The 21,018-nt window shown below is 37.8% G+C and overlaps 2 protein-coding genes and 1 long non-coding RNA gene across 3 annotated transcripts in view; all 3 read left to right on the top strand.

Moving 5' to 3' along the window:
• The window catches only part of LOC133519314 (uncharacterized), a 277,736-nt gene that overhangs the window by 94,851 nt on the left and 161,867 nt on the right, over positions 1 to 21,018 (top strand). The gene's annotated exons all lie outside the window — the stretch shown is intronic.
• On the top strand, positions 2,280 to 3,112 carry LOC133519307 (calphotin-like). The gene has a single exon (XM_061853342.1). The coding sequence runs from the start codon at positions 2,307 to 2,309 to the stop codon at positions 2,997 to 2,999; it is 693 nt and encodes a 230-aa protein (XP_061709326.1). The 5' UTR covers positions 2,280 to 2,306; the 3' UTR covers positions 3,000 to 3,112.
• LOC133519306 (calphotin-like) lies at positions 12,045 to 12,943 on the top strand. The gene has a single exon (XM_061853341.1). It carries the CDS (start codon positions 12,084 to 12,086, stop codon positions 12,831 to 12,833), a length of 750 nt encoding a protein of 249 aa, XP_061709325.1. The 5' UTR covers positions 12,045 to 12,083; the 3' UTR covers positions 12,834 to 12,943.

The raw sequence follows: 21,018 nt of genomic DNA, 5'->3' as shown, positions 1-21,018 counted from the left end.
TAGTTATGAAAGCAAAAGTATGTCAATAATCGTATATGATTTATAATTGTTGCGTTATATTTGATGTGACTTATTTCAAGTATTTTCTTCCGCGCTATAGTTCGCTTTGTTTAGCATTAGAAAGAAAGAAAGCGAGTTCGCTTACCTTTTTGAAGTGTCTTTTTATTAAAAAACACTTGAGTATTCACATCTAATGAGCATTCTAACGCATGTTACATTACAGCTCCCTCACAAAATAACCAGGATCGTTTTAGCACACATACGAGCAAACAGCGAACATGGTCTGTTACAAGGGAATTCTCCAGTCTATCGGCACCTAAAACTAACTAGCCGTTTATCAAATTTAATCAACCCAAAGGTCGGACACATTTGTTTTAAATATGCCTTGTGATGATAACAAAAAGCCGCCTCCGAAATAGTAGACAATTTATTATACCTATAATAAAGTTGAAGTAGCGTAAGAGTCAGAGGCATAAGATGACACATTAAAACTTTCGTGTGCGAAGATGGTGTAGGAACCATATAAAAGTCCCCCAAGACCCTTCTCTTCTACTACCTCTTCACATCACTACGAGTACTGAAGGCAGCAGCTTTTTTTATATACTCTTTACCGTCTCCATGTTTATCTGAATAAAACTACTGATTATTAATTTCATTCATTTGACACGATATTCACAATAAATACAACATAAATTTGTAAAATCCCTTCTTTTCAAAAGCACGTTGCTTTTTGTATTATCATAAAGCATAAATATTAACCAAAAAGAGCATACCTAATTAATTTAAGCAGAAAAATATGATAGTATTCATGAAATGCTGTGGTTAAATAAATACGCATTAAAAAATACATGACCAACGTTTATTTTAGGAGTATTAATCGTAGGTATATTTATTTAACTAACATATTTTTTTTTATCTAACACTGAGATTTATTCACTTAAATAAATAATAATAAAGAAATAAATAAATATTATAGGACATTATTACACAAATTGACTAAGTCCCACAGTAAGCTCAATAAGGCTTGTGTTGTGGGTACTTAGACAACGATATATATAATATATAAATATTTATAAATACTTAAATAAATAGAAAACAACCATGGCTCAGGAACAAATATCTTTTTTTTTTAATACTACACGTCGGCGGCAAACAAGCATACGGCCCGCCTGATGGTAAGTAGTCTCCGTAGCCTATGTACACCTGAAACTCCAGAGGAATCACATGCGCGTTGCCAGCCCTAACAACTCTCCCTCTCCTCGTTGAGCTCTGGCAACCTTACTCACCGGCAGGAACACAACACTATGAGTAGGGTCTAGTGTTATTTGGCTGCGGTTTTCTGTAAGGTGGAGGTACTACCCCAGTTGGGCTCTGCTCTAGATCTGGAATGACATCCGCTGTGCTGTGCCCTACCACACAAAGCGAGATGAAATTCACAATGCCCATACCTCTCTTGTGGACGTAGTTTAAGGACGTACCCGGGTCCAAAATATCTATGCTCATCGCACGAATAATGCCCTTACCAGGATTTGAACCCGGGACCATCAGCTTCGTAGGCATAGTCACTACCCAGTAGACCAAACCGGTCGTCAAAATACAATGTAAGTTTACAGTATAATATATCTAAACTAACTTATTAAAACGCATAAAATACAAAAAAGAATATAAATATAGTAAATTAAAGAATATTACATCAATCCAAGTAAATAATGGTTGACGTAATTGTCAGTATTGCGATATAACGAAGAAATGCCGCCAGCATCCATGGTACAATGCCTCAAGGGCCTATTTTAGATTTAAGCTAGTTATAGTAATACTCTGTATATATCCTTTATCTATATTGTTAGTATATAAAGATTATCTATTGATAAATAAGATATGCTGTAATTGTGCTGCGAATCGAAGATAAAACATTGGTATAAAAACTCCAAAATCCTTCAGTGAAAGCATAGTTTGAAAAATCAAACCAAACAGGTAAGCTTCAATTATAAATTAATATTTATCGAATGAATTATTCATGTTTAAGGTGTTGTCAGATAAATATTGTTATAATATTGTACCACTTCAAATCAATTCAATAATATTTGCAAATCATGTTAAATGAGTAACTCTGCTGCTATATTTAGTAATTGCATAATAAGTCTTTTACATTTTGAGTTTGCAGTTGTATTTTAGATATTGTTCAAAATTGCATTTCGAATACTGTCATTTCTAAAATACTATTTGAACATTGTCATGGGATAGTTACGGGGTGAACTTGTTTTCATACTGATATATACTGAAAGCCTATTTTCTTTGCAGCAACCATGAAATTCCTGCTTATTGTCGCTTCCCTCGTCGCCGTGGCCGTCGCTGGCCCGACCCGCGCCCTCGTCACCCCCGGAAGTGGTTCCGCGCCTATCGTGGATGCTGAATCCCCTGTCATCGCTGGACCTGCGCTGATTGAGAGCCCCATCTCTGTCGGACCTGCCCTAGTTGAGAGCCCCATCTCTGTCGGACCTGCCCTAATTGAGAGCCCCATCTCTGTCGGACCTGCCCTGGTTGAGAGCCCCATCTCCGTTGGACCCGCCTTTGTCGACACCCCCATCGTCGGTGAAAGCCCCGTCTTCGCTGAGCTCCCCATTGTTGTTGACGCTCCCGTCGTGAACCCCAGCCCCGTTGCTGTTGCTCCCGTCGAGGCTGAGTCCGCCTCCTCTGCGGCCGCTCCCCTGGTTCAGATCATCTTGAACATCAACCAGGCTGTCGCCCCCGAGACCCCTGCTCTCGTGCCCTCTCCCGTCGTCGTCGAGGAGTCTCCCGTCTTCGCCGAGCTCCCCATCGTGGTCGACACCCCCGTTGCCCCTGAGCCCGTCCAGATCGTCGACACCCCCGTCGAGGCCCCCATCGTCGTGCCCGCTCCCATCGTAGTTGAGCCCCAGCCCATCGAGCTGCCCGCCCCCGTGCTGCCCGCTCCCATCGAGGTCGCCCCCGTAATCACCCTCCCCGACATCCTGAACTGAACAAAAAACCTCACATTTTAACTTCTGTATAGGCTAACCATCCCTTTACCTTTTAATACGGTGGCAATAAACTGTAACGTGACATTCTTAATAAATGATTTATTAACTTAGTAGTCGTACTTTGTTTAATTGATCAAATTATAAGGTATCCTTCTTAATCTATTAATTATAAGAATTATTTTACTCTGAATGTACTTGATTAAATAATGACTTTGTGGTATTCTGCGGTGGCAGCATGGTTCCATTTTTATCACTTGTCACTATGCCCGTCACTTTCGCGCTTACATACTTGTTAGAACGTGACAGGCATCGTGACAAATGATAAAGAGCCGACCATCTTAGCCCTACTGAGGTATTATAGTATGTATAGCATTGTCGATAAAATGAAAGCTCTAATATGAACTACCCATTTACTGTCACACAGTGATAAAGTAATTAACATAGGTCGGTTTTTCGTAGTCAAAACAGTATCAGTGCTAGTGATATTATAGTATTTTATGCAACAGTTGTATAAGAAGGGTCAAAAAAGGCGAGTGGCGTGAGTTACAATGTGAGCCGGAGCCGAAGGCGTAGGCGAACATTGTAAAGGAATACGCCACGAGCATTTTTTGACCTACTTATACAACGTTGCATACAATATTTTTCCTACGAGTCAACAAAAATAAATCTTAATTTAGGTAAACAAACCAAAAGTATATAGCCAAGACGCGCGAGCATACCTACCTTGTTACGCGCCCGGCCCGCCCCGGGCCGCGGCCGGCCGGTCGGCGACACCTCGTAACTCATGAGGCCATACTTGCTACTTGCTAAATTAAATTTTTGGACAGTTTTTTTTTTAATTTTGGCCACCGTAGCCGACGGAGACTAACAAGCAACGCTAAGCAGTCTTCGTAGTCTATGGGTGTTGCTATATTACGGGTGTCACATGCGTGTTTCTGACTTGTGAAGTAATTATTTTTACTATGCAACCAAATGAATATTTTGTAAGTTGGCAGCAATGCACTTAGTTTAAAACTGTATTCGTTTTGGTTTTGTTAGGTTGGTAGCCATTAATCGCAGTAACGTTATAGCGATTAGATTAGATTTATTTATTTCTTAAAGAAAAAGACACAGTATTTTACACAAAAGGATAAAACAAAGGCTTTCACTAAAAGATCGTCAACTTAACATTAAAACAAAAAATATAAAATTAATAAATAAAGAAATGTCACGACAAAAAAGAAAATGTCAATGTATACATAGCTAGGCATATTAAAAGCACAAGAGGAATTGACAATATAGACTTTCTTGAAACCTTTTATGTATGTTCTTATATTCGTGTTAATGAATGCATAAATGACAGATAACAGTAGAGGAGTAGGAAAATGAAATATCGACTCAGGAGTTATCAATAGAAATAAATTTTTAACTTTAAACAACAAATGTGGCTCATTTAAAGTACGCACTCGCTCACTCTCGGCCCAATATTATTTACGATAATGATAAATGACTTACCGAGGGTGCACACTGCACACTGCTGGCTGTTTGTTGTTCGCTGATGACTTGAAGCTGTTTCTGGGAGCAGGAGATAAGTCTGATCTGAAGGATCTCCAGAGGCACATCGACGCGGTGACCGAGTGGAGTCAGAACAATAAACTGCATTTTAACACCTCTAAATGTAATGTTATCACGTTCTCTAGAATTGGGTCACCTCATATCAAACAATATCACGTTAAAGACGCAGTGATGGATCGCGTTGATGAGGGGACCGACCTGGGACTGACCTTGGACTCGAGAATTGAGTTTAGGACGCACGTTACCAATATCTGTAAGCATACGAATAAGGTCCTCGGGTTTATCATGAGGATATCGAGCCAGTTTAGTGACACTCGTGTTTTGCAATACAACGCCTGTGTTCGCATCAAATTTGAATTTGGTGCTTGTGTCTGGGATCCGCACCAAAGCAAGTATACTCTCATGGTAGAAAGAGTCCAAAGGAAATTTGCTCGATTTCTTTATAGGAAAAAGTTAGGATATTATTCTTATTTGTATCCGTCATTGTTTGTCAGTGGTATGGTCGGGATGGATACATTAGAGTTGGCGGCGGAAGTTGTTACTGATGGTGCATTACTATAAGCTACTACGCAACCAAGTCGCGAATCCATCTGCACTATCAAGAATAGGTCTGTCTGTGCCGCCCCCTCGCCGTTGCCTCGCGGCGGGAGAGGGGCGGTGGTGTCGCAGCGGCGCCGGCGCGCCTGTTTGCGTGCCCGGTGAGGCGCACGCGCTGGGCCGCAAACGCTTCCTCTGCAAGAGCTATCGCTCTGTTGAATGAAATGTCTCTGTGATTACCTGACGTTGACATTTTTTATCATTCATCTTACTAAATTATTAAAGGCATTTATGGTTTTTTGAATTCAACTTAATTGATTATCATTCATATTTATTTACATTATATTATAGACATAATATTATATTATACTTAATTGAATTTGTTTTTGTTTTTGTGACGTTGACATGTAATTCTCATAGTGTACGTGTGACAAAGCATGTACTTATATTAATTATAATAACATTACTTATAAGCGCCTTGGTTTATTAGACTGTAAGCTTGTTTGTGAAAAAAATCGAAAATCGAAAGTAAACAGTATTAATTAAGAGTGTTATTATTATACCTCTTTGATTTATTCTTATAATAAATGTGATTATCTGATATTAATTGACGAATCATTCAGACAATAATTAAAATTACATCAAATAATTTTAGTTAAATACATACAAAATAGGGTCATAAGGCTACTGGATCCCAAACTGCTGGTAGAGGAAAGCCATCTTCCCTATTAAAGTTTGGATATAATATATTAATCTTAATGGCCTCAGGAAACATTCTGGGAATATAATTATCGCTTCTCCTTGGGAAGAACTAGATGCTTATCCAATTTTAGTGAGTGATTGGGTTTGACCGTGATATGCTCCGAGACTAAAATTTGGTCGGCGGTGCTTGACATAAGCTATGTGTAAATGTGTTCCTTCACCCGAATAGAAATACTTCGCTTCGTCTACCATGCATAAGAAATACTACATTCACAGTCCAGCTTGTACACTCATGCATTTTGTAGAGGGATATTAGTTATTACATTTTACAGGCCTCAGAAATTAGAACATTTTCTTAACCGGGTTAAAATAGGTTTTAGCAGAAGCACGTTTGAAGATAAACGGACTGCGAAACGTTGGAATGTATTTTAAATTACGTGATATAGTATAGTTAAGAAATACATAATCTGTGAAAATATTACCTGCCTGGTGACAGACGGACAGACAGACACTTAGACATAGATTTAAACTCGCGATTTTTCTAAACACCGGTCCGATCGCTCTAGGGCATTTCTCAGAGGTGACGTTCGGTGCCTGACTTCGGTGCCGATTATTATTTTTTACTTTATAGACATGTGATGTTAAAATTAACAATTAGGCTTAAATTTAAAAAATATTGGTAGTGAAGGCCTCCTTATAGACGTAAAGGTTCGCGAGATATTTGAGTTTTTCAAAACACTGAAATCAAACACACTCACCGAAATCAATATTAATAAAAAGGGTGCCACTGAATTCAAAATTTACCAAGATTGTAATAAAACAATATTATTTTAGCATTAAAATAGTTTTATTATCAATTTAAAGACATCATAATGAAGATATAATGATGTTATTAGATCTTTAAAAAGCAAGGCAAAATTGGCCTGCTCGCAAGCAAACACTTGACAATCAACAATAAAATAAAATAAAAATCTTAGGAAGTAAATAGGTTATGCTTTAACCTTTAACATAAAATTGAAAAGAAAAAACTGCGTAATACCTTGCTTAAATTTAATATTAACTATGTAATGTCTAGATGTCTATTAATATATTATTCAGTCGGTTTGTCTGACAATGTGCAGACACATCACAAATATCACAATACTCATTAAATTCTAAAGTTATCTTAAACAAAATACTCTTTTGTCATTGACTATTTTTAAATTAAAATAATAAATGGTAGGAAATTATCAGTTTCTTTGACAGTCTTTTTTCATTAAGATTTTAATTATTTTTTAAGAGACGTTAACATTTTAGTTTTGGCTACATAAAAATTAACAAAAGGCGACATTTCCCGTCTAATAACATTTAACATATATACATAAAAATATTTCTTACAAATAAATCAACATATTTGAGATCAATGAAGTTATTGATATCTGCTATTAATCAAATATATTTAAATTATCGTCTGATTCAATGACATTATCTGAATCAAATGTAGGAAATGAAATGTCATGCTGTGCTAAAGATGGAGTTATCAGGTTTTCCAAGTCAGGTACCTATATCTTTCCAGAAGCTGTAATTTTCCTTTACACTTCTTCTTTTCTATTAAAGTAACTGCTTTTTGTATGCATGTTCTTATAAGATTGCAGATTGTACTGTAAATAAAAACCAATAAATATGCCACCAGCTTAACAATCAAAATTATATATTTATTTGGACATATATATAATAAGCACATGTTAACGTATATAATTTAAATTATCATTGTATGTAAAGTACAAAAATAACGAACAATATAGTAAAGATTGACAACGGTGGACTATTTTTTGATTTCGGTGGTCAAAAAACCCACCGAATCCACGGTGATCACGCCCACTGAATTCAATTTTAATCGCTTTTAAATAATTACAGAAAACATAATCATAGTATGTAAAAGAGTTTCTAATATCCAAATCACATACCTCTGAGGGTGGCTTACGAACTATTTAACCGAAAAAAGCACAAGCACTTAAACAATTAATGGCTTCACCGAATTCAAAAAATCACGTAACCAAACCCACCGAATGCCGAACACACCTTTACGAAATCCGCTTGCAGACCGGGAGCCGACGTCCGCTCTCGCCGGTAAACGTGGCGTGGCGCGACTGAAGCTACCTGCGCACGCGGCGCGGCGTTCCTGGTATATTCCTTTGTGAAATGCCGACAAGGTTTATAAATTCCAGTGAAATCACGTGATGCCGCGGGACAAGTCGAATAATTGGATTTATTTTGTAATATTAATGCGTAAATTATTTTGAGTCCAATAATATAAATAATAGACTTATGTAGAATACGTGAACCAACTTTAAACATTAAAATAAAATTCCAGTCTTAAGTTATGATTTTTTGTTTCAACAAATCTGGGTGCGGGACATACCCACGGTTCGTCAATTTTAGCACTTAACATTTATTTTCTTATAATATATATACTATATGGAATGTTTTACCAGTTGTCCAGGTGTATCAGATGCTGATGGATTTGCATGATTTAAGTCAGATTTTATAGGCAACAAATTCACGTGTTTATGCCCCCGGACACGTAAAAACGCCACCTCTGAGAAATGCCCTCTAACCAATTGAACTAGGTACTTATATAGGTAACTTATCTGACTAAGTTTGACTGGTCAGTAGACCGTGCAAAATCTAATTCAATAAAATAAAATGTTTTCCTTGAACATATAAAAGGTCTCAAACCATAGCAAATAAATATAATCTAACGGATTTAATTTTCATAATTATAAAGCACTTAATGGAACCACCGTTTATGAAAGTTTCTTTAACCCAAGTCATGTCACGTGTCACTCGGTCACATTTTGCACTTAATAAAAACCGTTATCGACCTTCGAAATATTTTTTTTGACAATTTAACACACACCAACCTAGTTCCAGAGTTAGCTCAATAAGGCTTATGTTATGGGTAGCGTACTAGACGACGATATATTTAACATATAGCTATTTATAAATACCTATATACTATTTTTTATATACATAGATAATATCCGTAAGTCAGGAACGAATATTCGGGATAAGCACACAAATAAATATCCTTTGCAGGATCCAAATCCGGGACCTCCGGCTTTGTAGGCAAAGTTACTAACGACCGACTAGTCTAGGAAGCCGTCGTCTTCATTATACTCGTATCTATCAATCACATCATATGGAAATGAGCAAAACAAAAACATAAGGAAAGAATATCAAACTGATATGCTATTAATATAGAGAAGAATTGCCCAGAACATCGCTTCTATTTATGCGCGTTGTTCTTTTTGTCCTAAGAAATATCTTTTGTATATTTATTACAATTAAGCATTATAATTGCACAGAAAGAGTATAATATTAATTATAAGACATAGGGATGGGATAAACCCATTGCTTTGCTTGCATACTTACATCAATGTAATAATAGATGCACGTTTTTAAAACAAGTACTTTCCAATATTTAATTCCAATTTCCAATATAACAAATATTTTCCAAATATTAACACACTTTCAACCGTGGTTACATAATGTTTTTTTTTTATTTCAATGGTAATTAACATTATTACTGGCCTAATTTTTCTATGATAAAAAGCATATGTAGAAAGGTATATCCCTTCCTTAGTGTTTCTGTCCGCGTTACTGGTTATCACTTTTGGCAAGAATTATATAGTATTGTATATATGTGTAGGTATATAATTATGTAAGTAGTGTGTATGTATATGTATTGTCTTACTGTTGTAGACTTAAATTTTAAGGGTGTTTTAGTTTGCTATTTAGTTTTTTTGCACCTCCTAATTAGTTAATTTAAGTTTTAGTTCTCCACTACCTAAAGGTTGTCTGGAAGAGATCGCTCTGTAGCGATAAGGCCGCCTGTTGTTTACCTCTATCTTCATGTTTTTTATGTGTTTCCATGTACATTATTTTCAGAGGTTGTGCAATAAAGAGGATTTGTATTGTATTGGATTGTATATGTATAATTATAATCGAAGATTTGAGTCATAATAACTTTCCTATAGATAAAATTAGTAGCGAAAACTGACGCCGGTTTGACTCGGTTCTCGGTCACTTGATGGTATTTTTTAGGTAAGTTTCCGTAGTCAACTAGGAACCTTTATAGTTTTGCCATGTCCGTCTGTCCGTCCGCGGCTTTGCTCTGCGATCACGCCGACAAAGTCGTATAAAAAGAGCTCAACGGGGGTTAGGGTCGGCAAAGCGCATGTAACTGTAACGCCTCTGGAGTTGCAGGCGTACATAGGCTACGGAGACTGCTTATCATCGGGCGGGCCGTATGCTTGTTTGCCACCGAAGCAGTATAAAAAAAGAAAATTAGGTCGAAAAAAAAATACATCCCCACTTTACGTGTTATGTAAGTACGTACGTACGTACAGTGGCGATGGAATTTTTTTTCGCGTCTGATATATCGTTAGATAGTATTTTCAAAACGAACTAGGGGTATTCAACAAATATTTTTTGATAAGATAAATCATTTTGGGAATAATTGCTCCGAAAGAAAAAAAAAAGGTGCTCCCCTCTCTAACTTTGAACCGTGGGTCCAAAAAATATGAGTAAAATCGTGAAAATAGAGCTGAAGAAAGACATTAAGTGAAAACTATAGCGAACATGATCAGTTAAGCCCTTTTTCAGTTAATGCAAGAAGTCTCCCCTTCATAGTAAAAAGACGTCAAGCTACACTTAAACATTATTACGAAACGTTATTTGGCATTATTAAGTAAAATATAAGACACAAATTGCTTATTTTACTCATTCAATTAAATTCTCTAATACAATTTTTCATCATGTTGGCTGTATGAGTTTCTGCTGATTTTCACACTTTAATGAACAAATAAATTTAAAATTACTGCTGTTTGCTACAATATGCGTTTTTTCATAAATATTTCAATACAAATGTTTTCCGCTATGGGTTATTTATCCCCAGACATGCAGTCTCCGATTGCAAATAAGTCTTAAGGAAAAAATATGGCCATACGTTTATACTTTAATTACTGATTATATCCACATTTACCTTGTCTTATTTGGTTTCATCGCATCCGATATAAAAATAGAGTTTACAGTACATATGGGGCTACTTTATAGCACTAGTGCGAGAAGTAGCACATTACGTTACTGTGTCGAACATTTAAAGGGCCATATGTACTGTAAAACGTTGTACGATACATGTGCGAATAGGTAATTCGCAACTCGTGTCGATTTAAAACACTCCCTTCGGTCGTGTTTTAATTTATCGCCACTCGTTTCGAATTTCCTATTTTTCGCACTTGTATCGTAATGTACTAATTTAACTTAGGTGAAATGTACCTTGCTTTACAATATAATAAGCTCTTATTTAGCCTATTGTGATGGAACGGTAACTACAGAACGGAACCCTACACTTAACATGGCCCGACGTGCTCTTGGCCGGTTTTTTTCTTGACTTTCAAGTTCAGCTATATATTGCTGATTTTGCTGCATTACCTTAGTGATTAAAACGTTTGATTCTTCACTCAAAAATGACACTTCATTCGTCAACGCTGCAGCAATAATGCTGCAAGAGTTATAAAGAAACACGTCGAAAATCACGCTACCTGTTCAAAGTGACTTTGATCCCAAATTAATTATTTTCCATTTTTAACATACATGAACCTTGCTTAGCTAAAAAGTTGGACCTAACTTACGGACCGACCAAGTTCTCGTAATACAAATCGAATCAAATGTTCCTTCATTCCTTATTAATCTAGGGATTAGACAAAGATAGGAGCTGATTATGTATACAATTCGCCATAGTTTAATCTTAACCTCAATACGAACCATATTTACGACTGGATTAAAGTATATTAATATTACCTACCGATAAATATGATACGCGATCGTTGTACTGTCAAATGAAGATAAAAAATTGGTATAAAATCGTAAGATTTTTGAGAAAAAGCATAGTTTGAAACATCAAACCAAACAGGTAAGTTTTGAATACAACTTATTATTTATTGAATTAATTAATTATTCACGTTTCACTGCCCTGCCATCCAAGTGATATCAGAAAAATACTGTAATGGCATTTTAACATTTGCAATTTTTTCTTTAATTTTAGCATTAAATTCGAATGATTGAGCTCTCTACTAAATTCAGTCACTGCTTAATATGGCATAGTTTTATACAATTTTGGTTACTGTTAGCCTCTAAAAGCATCGTTCTTCCTAAAACACTATTAAAAGATTGTAATGGAATAATTACGGTGCAATAAAAACTTGCTATTATATTGCTTACTAAAAGACATTATTGTTCGCAGCAACCATGAAATTCCTGCTGATCGTCGCTTCCCTCGTCGCCGTGGCCGTCGCTGGCCCGACCCGTGTCCTCGTCACCCCCGGTGGTGGCTCCGCGCCCATCGTGGATGCTGAATCCCCCATCAGCGTTGGACCCGCTCTGATTGAGAGTCCCATCTCTGTTGGACCTGCCCTGATTGAGAGCCCCATCTCTGTTGGACCCGCTCTGGTTGAGAGCCCCATCTCCGTTGGACCCGCCCTGGTTGACAGCCCTATCTCCGTTGGACCCGCCTTTGTTGAGAACCCGATTGTTGAGAGCCCCGTCGTCGTCGACACCCCCATCGTCGGTGAAAGCCCCGTCTTCGCCGAGCTCCCCATTGTTGTGGACGCTCCCATCGTGAACCCCAGCCCCGCTGCTGTTGCTCCCGTCGAGGCTGAGTCCGTCTCCTCTGCCGCCGCTCCCCTGGTCCAGATCATCCTGAACATCAACCAGGCTGCTGCCCCTGAGGCCCCCGCGGTCGTCGTACCAGAGGCCCCTGCTCTCGTGCCATCTCCCGTCGTCGTCGAGGAGTCTCCCGTCTTCGCCGAGCTCCCCATCGTGGTCGACACCCCCGTGGCCCCTGAGCCCGTCCAGATCGTCGACACCCCCGTCGAGGCCCCCATCGTCGTGCCCGCCCCCATCGTGATTGAGCCCCAGCCCATCGAGCTGCCCGCCCCCGAGCTGCCCGCTCCCGTCGAGGTCGCCCCCGTGATCACCCTCCCCGACATCCTTAACTAAGCACAGCAGAGTTGTTGTTTAGGTAAAGAAGTGTTAGATCTTATTACCTCGCCGCAGTGGCTATAAACTGTGCCGAGTGGTACTAATGTAAATAAACACTTTATTTTGTATTTCCTTGTTTTGAATTCTTCTAACCTTTTGATTTACCATCATGACACATAACATCGGACAAAATCGTTTAGTACACGTAGCAGTCTTGCCAATACCACTTTTATTTGGCATATAATTGATGCATTTTCTACAATTAATTTTATCATTAAAATTAATTGTGGAAAACAGATGGAAAGAAGGATAGGTAGTTTAAGCTGGCATTTTTATCACAAGTAAAGGTCTTTGGCCAGCAATGGGACAAAACCGCACGATAAAAAGCCCACACAAAGCGCTACAGTCCATATTGCTTGTTTTATGGCCCCGACTCAGAGGGATGCTGATTAAACATACGCTCCGCCGATTCTGCAACATGTGGTGTGGTCCAGCCCAAAGAAGGCCATTCGTTTTTCCATTAAAAATCCGATTAACTCTGCAGTACTCAGATATTTTTTTAGGGATTCTTTGACGAGACAGTGATATTGTAAAACCACTCAACTACATAATTATAGTCCAGTATTGGGTTCACAAATTCAATATGTAAATACTTAATTAAGTATTAATATCAATGTTTTTTTTAAACAATAGAACTACTACATTTTAAGTAATAATAACACTTGAACGATGATATTCGAGTTAATTTTGAACCACAACTTTTGGAGTATGCTTGAGTGGTTTTTACGGTATACTTAAAATTACTCTGATTATATTTCATGGCTTGACTTAAAGATTTACCATTGTCAGATCAAAAGGCTGCGCTAACTCTACCATGATTGCATGACTGAATGTCTCATATCAATTTCATACCAGCCAAAAGACCTCTGGACATAAGTTTCTTCATTTATTATATTACCCCAGCATCAGACCCATTGATCTTAACTAAAGATGAGCAAAACACAGCGCCATCTGTTGTGTACTGCGTAAACTACGTGGCCGATGGTCAGAGCAAAGATTCAATCAAGTCGCTTTGGCCAGAGACATATGCGAAAGTAGTCTGCACTCCCGTCTCCAAAAAACGTGTCTAGAAAAAAAACTCGAGGGCGATTTTAGTCCCTTTCTTTCTTTAAGGCGACGATGAAGTGACAATTGAATAAAGGATGACTCACGCTAGAACGGTCCGCGCCCGGGCCGAGGCGTCCGATACGTCATTTTCTATGACGGCTGATCGTTATCGGTGATCACGTGATACTTTCCATAGAAAACGAAGCGCCGGAAGCTCCGGCCTGACCTCGGCCTGGTCCAGCGCGAGTAATTTATCAAATGTTATCAATGTTGCCACAGCTAAACAAGCCATGCTACCATTTTTATTAATAGAAATATCATTATTATAGATTTTGCCGTACTTGTTTATTAACTTCACTTAAGAATATTAAGTAGGAATAAGTGGGCGTTAAAACATATTTAAATGTGTTAGATAAATACATTATTTTTATAATTACATACAAAATACTTCATAACCAAGCTTGATTTTTAGTGAATGTCAACATTTAGAAGGACTATTCTTAAGTGAGTCCATAAACCAGCCTACCTACCTAACCAATAAATATGACACTTATGTCAATAAATATGGTAATAGCAGAGGTCTCCCTCGAGCCATCTCGCCCGGCACGCCTCTCGGAGGTGAGAGCGCAGTCTACTTTAATATGTGTCTGTGTTTTCAATAAGATCAACATGGCGTCATAATGAGACAAATGATCGCTAGAAATTTGTTTTAAGCAAGAAATTAATGTAATCTGAAATGATTTACCGATGATATGAAAACTCATATGTGTATTTGATTTTTCTGTTATAGTTTTTACACAATTTCACGACACAATTAGGATTTTTTTAAATTGGGAATGGCATTATGTGACGCCTTTGCACTGCGCAACTCGCCACACGACTGAGCGCAGCGGTGTAACTAAATGCGATTTTGACACCCATGTATCGATCCCATTCGTAGTGCTCGTAAGGCCAGTCTTTACGAAGTATCCGATCGCTCTCTAAACTTGGGTCACATATATTGTAACTAGCCCTAGCACAGGCCTCGGTCTTTTTGGGCTGTTACTGCACACTATGTCTTTAAACGCTGGTTTCAATTCAAATGTATAATTAGATATAGTGAACATTTTGCTGTACATATTTAATGAATAATAAATAATAATAATAAATAAATAATATATAGGTCTATGATCAGACTACACATGCGCAATTATTAAGTTTCATGTCTTTCTAAGGAAGGCGACAGGCCTTGTTGCTAGGTGATGACGGGTATGTCCACACCGTAGGTCCAACGCCAAAGACGGATTAATCCGTCACAGACCACAAAGCAACATAGACCTACGTGCATATGCATAAAGTTCAATTTCGGCTTAGATACTTCGGTGACGTGGCGTCCGAGTGACAGCTTTTATGTTTGACACGGCGCCGAAAAGATTAAAATCGAACACACAACAAAACGAAAGCAATTCTGTTCCAACTGATTTAAATTTTATAGCAGAAAATTATTACCGTGGGACGCGGATAAACTAGTTTTTGACCCAAAACTCACCTACTTTCTACAAGAAAATCACCAAATTTCATTAACAACCGCCTAAGATAGGTACTAATCCATATAATAAGAAGAAAGTTTGTCGCTTGCCCCGCTCCGCCTGAAGTGCAGAAGGCCGGTGCAGTCCGCAGTAATTGTAGGGAATAATCAGGCCTTTGCACTCGCCGCCGTGCTAGACCGGCTTTCAATTCAAACATCGTTACTTGTTATTATAGGTTCATGTGCACCGTGCAAACACGTGAATTTGGGTTATGTTCGCGTCCGTAAAGTAACTTACATACAAATATATTAACCAAATATCACGCGAGATGGCGCTGTACCAAAAGCGGCGATTTCTATATCGCGCTAATGACATTTTTATTGGGATTGTATGAAAGGGTTCGTGTTTTAAAGATGAGCTTTATTTGTAACTGGTTGATTATTTTCACAGTCTTCATTTAAGTTTTGGACCCGGTTACGTCCTAAACTAAGTCCAAAAAGAGGTATGGGCATTGTGAATGTTATCTCGCTTTGTGTGGTAGGGCACAGTACAGCGGATGTCATTCCAGATCTAGAGCAGAGCCCAACTGAGGAAGTATCTCCTTACAGAAAACCGCAGCCAAATAACACTAGACCCTACTCATAGTGTTGTGTTCTTGCCGGTGAGTTTCTGACTGCTTACCATCAGGGGGGGCCGTAATGCCTGTTTGCCACCGACGTAGTATTAAAAAAGCGGCCAAGTGCGAGTCGGACTCGCGCATGAAGGGTTCCGTACCATTTAAGACGTATTAAAAAAAAATCTACTTGCTAGATCTTGTTCAACATTTTACCACTTTGGACACACATTTTACCACTTTGGAACTGTCTCTCGCGCAAACTATTCAGTTTAGAAAAAAATGATGTTAGGAACCTAAATATTATTTTTGAAGACCTATCCATAGATACCCCACACGTATGGGTTTGATGAAAAAATTTTTTTTTTAATTTATTGACGTATTAAAAAAAACTATTCACTAGATCTCGTTCAAACCAATTTTCGGTGGAAGTTTGCATGGTAATGTATATCATATATTTTTTTTAGATTTTTCATTCTGTTATTTTAGAAGTTACAGGGGGGGGGGACACACATTTTTTCACTTTGGAAGTGTCTCTCGCGCAAACTATTCAGTTTAGAAAAAAATGATATTAGAAACCTAAATATCATTTTTGAAGACCTATCCATAGATACCCCACACGTATGGGTTTGATGAAAAATTTTTTTTTTTTAAATTTTTATGACGTATTAAAAAAAAACTACTTACTAGATCTCGTTCGAACCAATTTTCGGTGGAAGTTTGCATGGCAATGTATATCATAAATTTTTTTTAGATTTTTCATTCTGTTATTTTAGAAGTTACAGGGGGGGGGGACACACATTTTTTCACTTTGGAAGTGTCTCTCGCGCAAACTATTCAGTTTAGAAAAAAATGATATTAGAAACCTAAATATCATTTTTGAAGACCTATCCATAGATACCCCACACGTATGGGTTTGATGAAAAAATTTTTTTTTTTTAATTTTTATGACGTATTAAAAAAAACTACTTACTAGATCTCGTTCGAACCAATTTTCGGTGGAAGTTTGCATGGCAATGTATATCATATATTTTTTTTAGATTTTTCATTTTGTTATTTTAGAAGTTACGGGGGGGGGGGGGGACACACTTTTTACCACTTTGGAAGTGTCTCTCGCGCAAACTTTTCAGTTTAAAAAAAAATGATATTAGAAACCTCAATATCATTTTTAAAGACCTATCCATAGATACCCCACACGTATGAGTTTGATGAAAAAAGATTTTTTGAGTTTCAGTTCTAAGTATGGGGAACCCCCAAAATTTATTGTTTTTTTTCTATTTTTGTGTGAACATCATAATGCGGTTCATAGAATACATCTACTTACCAAGTTTGAACAGTATAGCTTTTATAGTTTCGGAAAAAAGTGGCTGTGACAGAATCGGACAGACAGACGGACATGACGAATCTATAAGGGTTCCGTTTTTTGCCATTTGGCTACGGAACCCTAAAAAAGAGTTAGGAGTTCATACAGGTTCAACAAGCGAATAATACTTACAACTAGTCTAATTTGTCTGCTTTTGAGTTGCCTAACCAGAAGTGTAATGCGGGCTGGACACACTCGTCGAGACAGGCCGAGAATGAGTGTGTTCGTACTGCACCCTTCTCGTCTCGCTCTTCCTCGTCTTGTCCCGCGATTCTCCGATTGGATCGGAGCGTTGCCGAGACTCTCGGCGAGAGGCTCTCAACGAGTGTGTACAGCCGGCATAAGGTGTAATTTTGAAAATGGAAAATATCTGTAAAACGAGAGCGCTCCACACTTAACACATTAACTGCCAAGAACTCGTGTGTTAATTTTGAATTTGAACTTGAATCGGCGCGTCCGGCACTGAAAGTGTTAAGTATCACTTAGGCAACTGCAACGCTTACCAAGGGGTCCAGCCAAGTTGACAATCATTTCCAGGAAACTACTGTCTTGGCTGGGCCCCCAAGGCATCTTGCGTACTGTTGCTATGGTAGAAAGTGCCTCTAGTTTTGTAGATATTTTCCATTTTAAAAATTACTTCGCTTTTGAAGCACAATGCACCTTACCTATTTTCGAAAGAGATTTGTGAATTAGTTGTTTGACGGACGGTAACTTTTATTCAGTCATATGGACCAAAACAAATGTCCGCTTGATGATGTTGGATTTCGATACATCATTAAAGACATGCATATTGCGTGATAAGGTACTTATGTATTATTTTGACTGACTTTGGATTAGTACAGGTTAGGGTATTTAGTACAATCAATCAATCGGCGGCCCGATTCAAACTTTAAGATACGTCAAAAATTTCCTAACTGGGCAAACTTTCTTCATGGGGGGCCAGAAAAATAAAAAAAATCTGAGGGCCACAACTGCAGAACAAATGCATTTTGTTTTGAAACCGTTATGTCGCGAGCCCTATACTAATTATTTCAAAGAATCGGTGGCGGGCCAGATGAAACCCTTGCACGGGCCGGAACTGGCCCGCGGGCCGTAGTTTGCCCACCACTGTCCTAAAGATACGATATGGACTGGATATGTCAGTGTTTTTAGGGTCCCGTAGCCAAATGGCAAAAAACGGAACCCTTATGGATTTGTCATGTCTGTCAGTCTGTCCGTCCGTATGTCACAGCCACTTTTTTCCGAAACTATAAGAACTATACTGTTGAAACCTGGTAATTAGATGTATTCTGTGTTAGATGTATGATATGTAGTGACGACTGGTTTGGCCTAATGGGTAGTGACCCTGCCTACGAAGCTGATGGTCCCGGGTTCAAATCCTGGTAAGGGCATTTATTCGTGTGATGAGCATGGATATTTGTTCCTGAGTGATGGGTGTTTTCTATGTATTTAAGTATTTATAAATATTTATATATTATATATGTCGTTGTCTAAGTACCCTCAACACAAGCCTTATTGAGCTTACTGTGGGACTTAGTCAATTTGTGTAATAACGTCCTATAATATTTATTTATTTATTTATTCTGTAACCGCATTAAAATTTTCACACAAAAATAGAAAAAAGAATTGAAACTCGTTTTTTTTTCATTAAACCCGTACGTGTGGGATATCTATGGAAAGGTCTTCAAAAATGATATTGAGGTTTCTAATATAATTTTTTTCTAAACTGTATAGTTTGCGCCAGAGACACTTCCAAAGTTGTAAAATGTGTGTAACTTCTGCCACCTGTAACTTCTAAAATAAGAGAATGATAAAACTAAAAAAAAAAATATATGATGTTCATTATACCATGCAAACTTCCACCGAAAATTGGTTTGAACGAGATCTAGTGAGTAGTTTTTTTAATACGTCATAAATGGTACGGAACACTTCATGGGCGAGTCCGACTCATACTTAGCCGCTTTTTTTTATTAACTACGTACAACATGGCGACATTATCAATGAATTCATTCATAATTTCTCGACGCAATTTCGCTACTCACTGTACCTATTATGAGTGGGCAGTCATTATCCCATCATGTTGGGATTTATTAACCTTTTGATAAGTTTGTTCCTGATTAATTAGTACGGATGTAATAGCCTGGTTTGACCTTCACACGCAGGGTTGTGTCAAAAACATTGATAAACTTTTACAGTTTTGTGACCAGCCTTCCACACACACACACATGGCATGCCCATTGGCAGCGACTTGGGGGACGTTATTTTTATTTATAAGGCCTTTACTCTAAAGCTTTTGTAGTCTTTATTATTATTATTTTTAAGATTACTTGTAGTTTTGTAAGTTTCATAGTTATCAGACCATAGGTATCTTGAGTATTCTTTGATCAATACTCACATTGTCGCAATATACTGTGTCGCGAGCATTCAAATTATCCAACTATAAGCACAGTACTGCAACCATGGCCTACAATATCTTATACATTTTAAGAGGAAAGAGGACGGCCGATTCTCCATACAAACGTAGTCCCCATTTTCCTCTCTGGATATTGACATTTAGGAAATTATTTTTACATTAAATGTGTATTAGCTACGGTATATAAATTAGGAGCGAAAAACTGATTTCATACAATATTATAAAATTTTCTAACTCCTATTATAATTAAACATTCGAAAAAATCTAACGTAGGGGCATCGCTGTGGTTGATATACAACAAATTGTGTCAAAATATTTTCAATAATGTTAATATCCGGAGAGGAAAATGAGGACTACGTTTGTATGAAAAGGTGATTTCACGCGGGTCCTCCATTTTCGTCTTAACGAGCAATTCTTGTAAGTATATTTCTACATTTCAAGGATGTCTGAAACGGTTGTAAAGATTTCGACGAGCTATATGGGGTTTTCGTGAATCTTATCTGTGGGGAAACGCGCATTTTTGAGTTTCTCACATACTCGTATTTATAATTTAAACCAACATAATTTTCGGTCATAACTTTATTATAAAACTGAAACGGTACTTAATCGCGTGCGCTTACGTTTATTATTTGGCTTGACGTTTCAAACGTCATGTTCGTGGTCACAGGCAGACAGATTTGAGTCTGCGTGTGCTATCAACCCATGAGCTGTCAACCCTAAACCTCCACCAGTTAGCAAGATAAACAGACTGACTGGAGCACAATATAACCCCGAGCCTGACGGTCAAATAAAAACAAAGGGTATTTTTCTTTTCCAAACTTGCATGTCAATATTAGCTCGAAATTATTAGCGGCCAGTGTTTTAAGGGGCTCCAACGGTTTAGAAGGTAGGGTCACGCTGAAAAATCCATTAGTAATTCAAAGAAAAAAAAAATGTCATTTATTGTCGCAAAAAAATAACAAAGTTATACATACAGCAACGGATAAGCAAACAAAAAAGACACACAATGCACGCAATGACATGCAATGAGGGTGTACGTCCAATAGGGTTGTTGACTGTATTACACATATAATATATATATATAATGTGGCATTGATATTAGAACACTGATTGCACTGTACATCTTTCCTCTTAAGGCGGGATTCCACCAGTGTGCTGCACTGTGCGGTAAAAACCTTTTTGTACTGAATGCCGCACAT

Source organism: Cydia pomonella, chromosome 6, assembly GCF_033807575.1.
Source record: "Cydia pomonella isolate Wapato2018A chromosome 6, ilCydPomo1, whole genome shotgun sequence".
NCBI classification, from domain to species: domain Eukaryota; kingdom Metazoa; phylum Arthropoda; class Insecta; order Lepidoptera; family Tortricidae; genus Cydia; species Cydia pomonella.
The sequence above is the reverse complement of the archived record's forward strand: the minus strand, read 5'-3'. Positions and strand labels throughout refer to the sequence as shown.

What these genes read in the sequence shown, in the direction of transcription:
- LOC133519306 (XM_061853341.1), top strand. Translation starts at nt 12,084, where the DNA reads ATGAAATTCCTGCTGATCGTCGCTTCCCTCGTCGCCGTGGCCGTCGCT.
- LOC133519307 (XM_061853342.1), top strand. Translation starts at nt 2,307, where the DNA reads ATGAAATTCCTGCTTATTGTCGCTTCCCTCGTCGCCGTGGCCGTCGCT.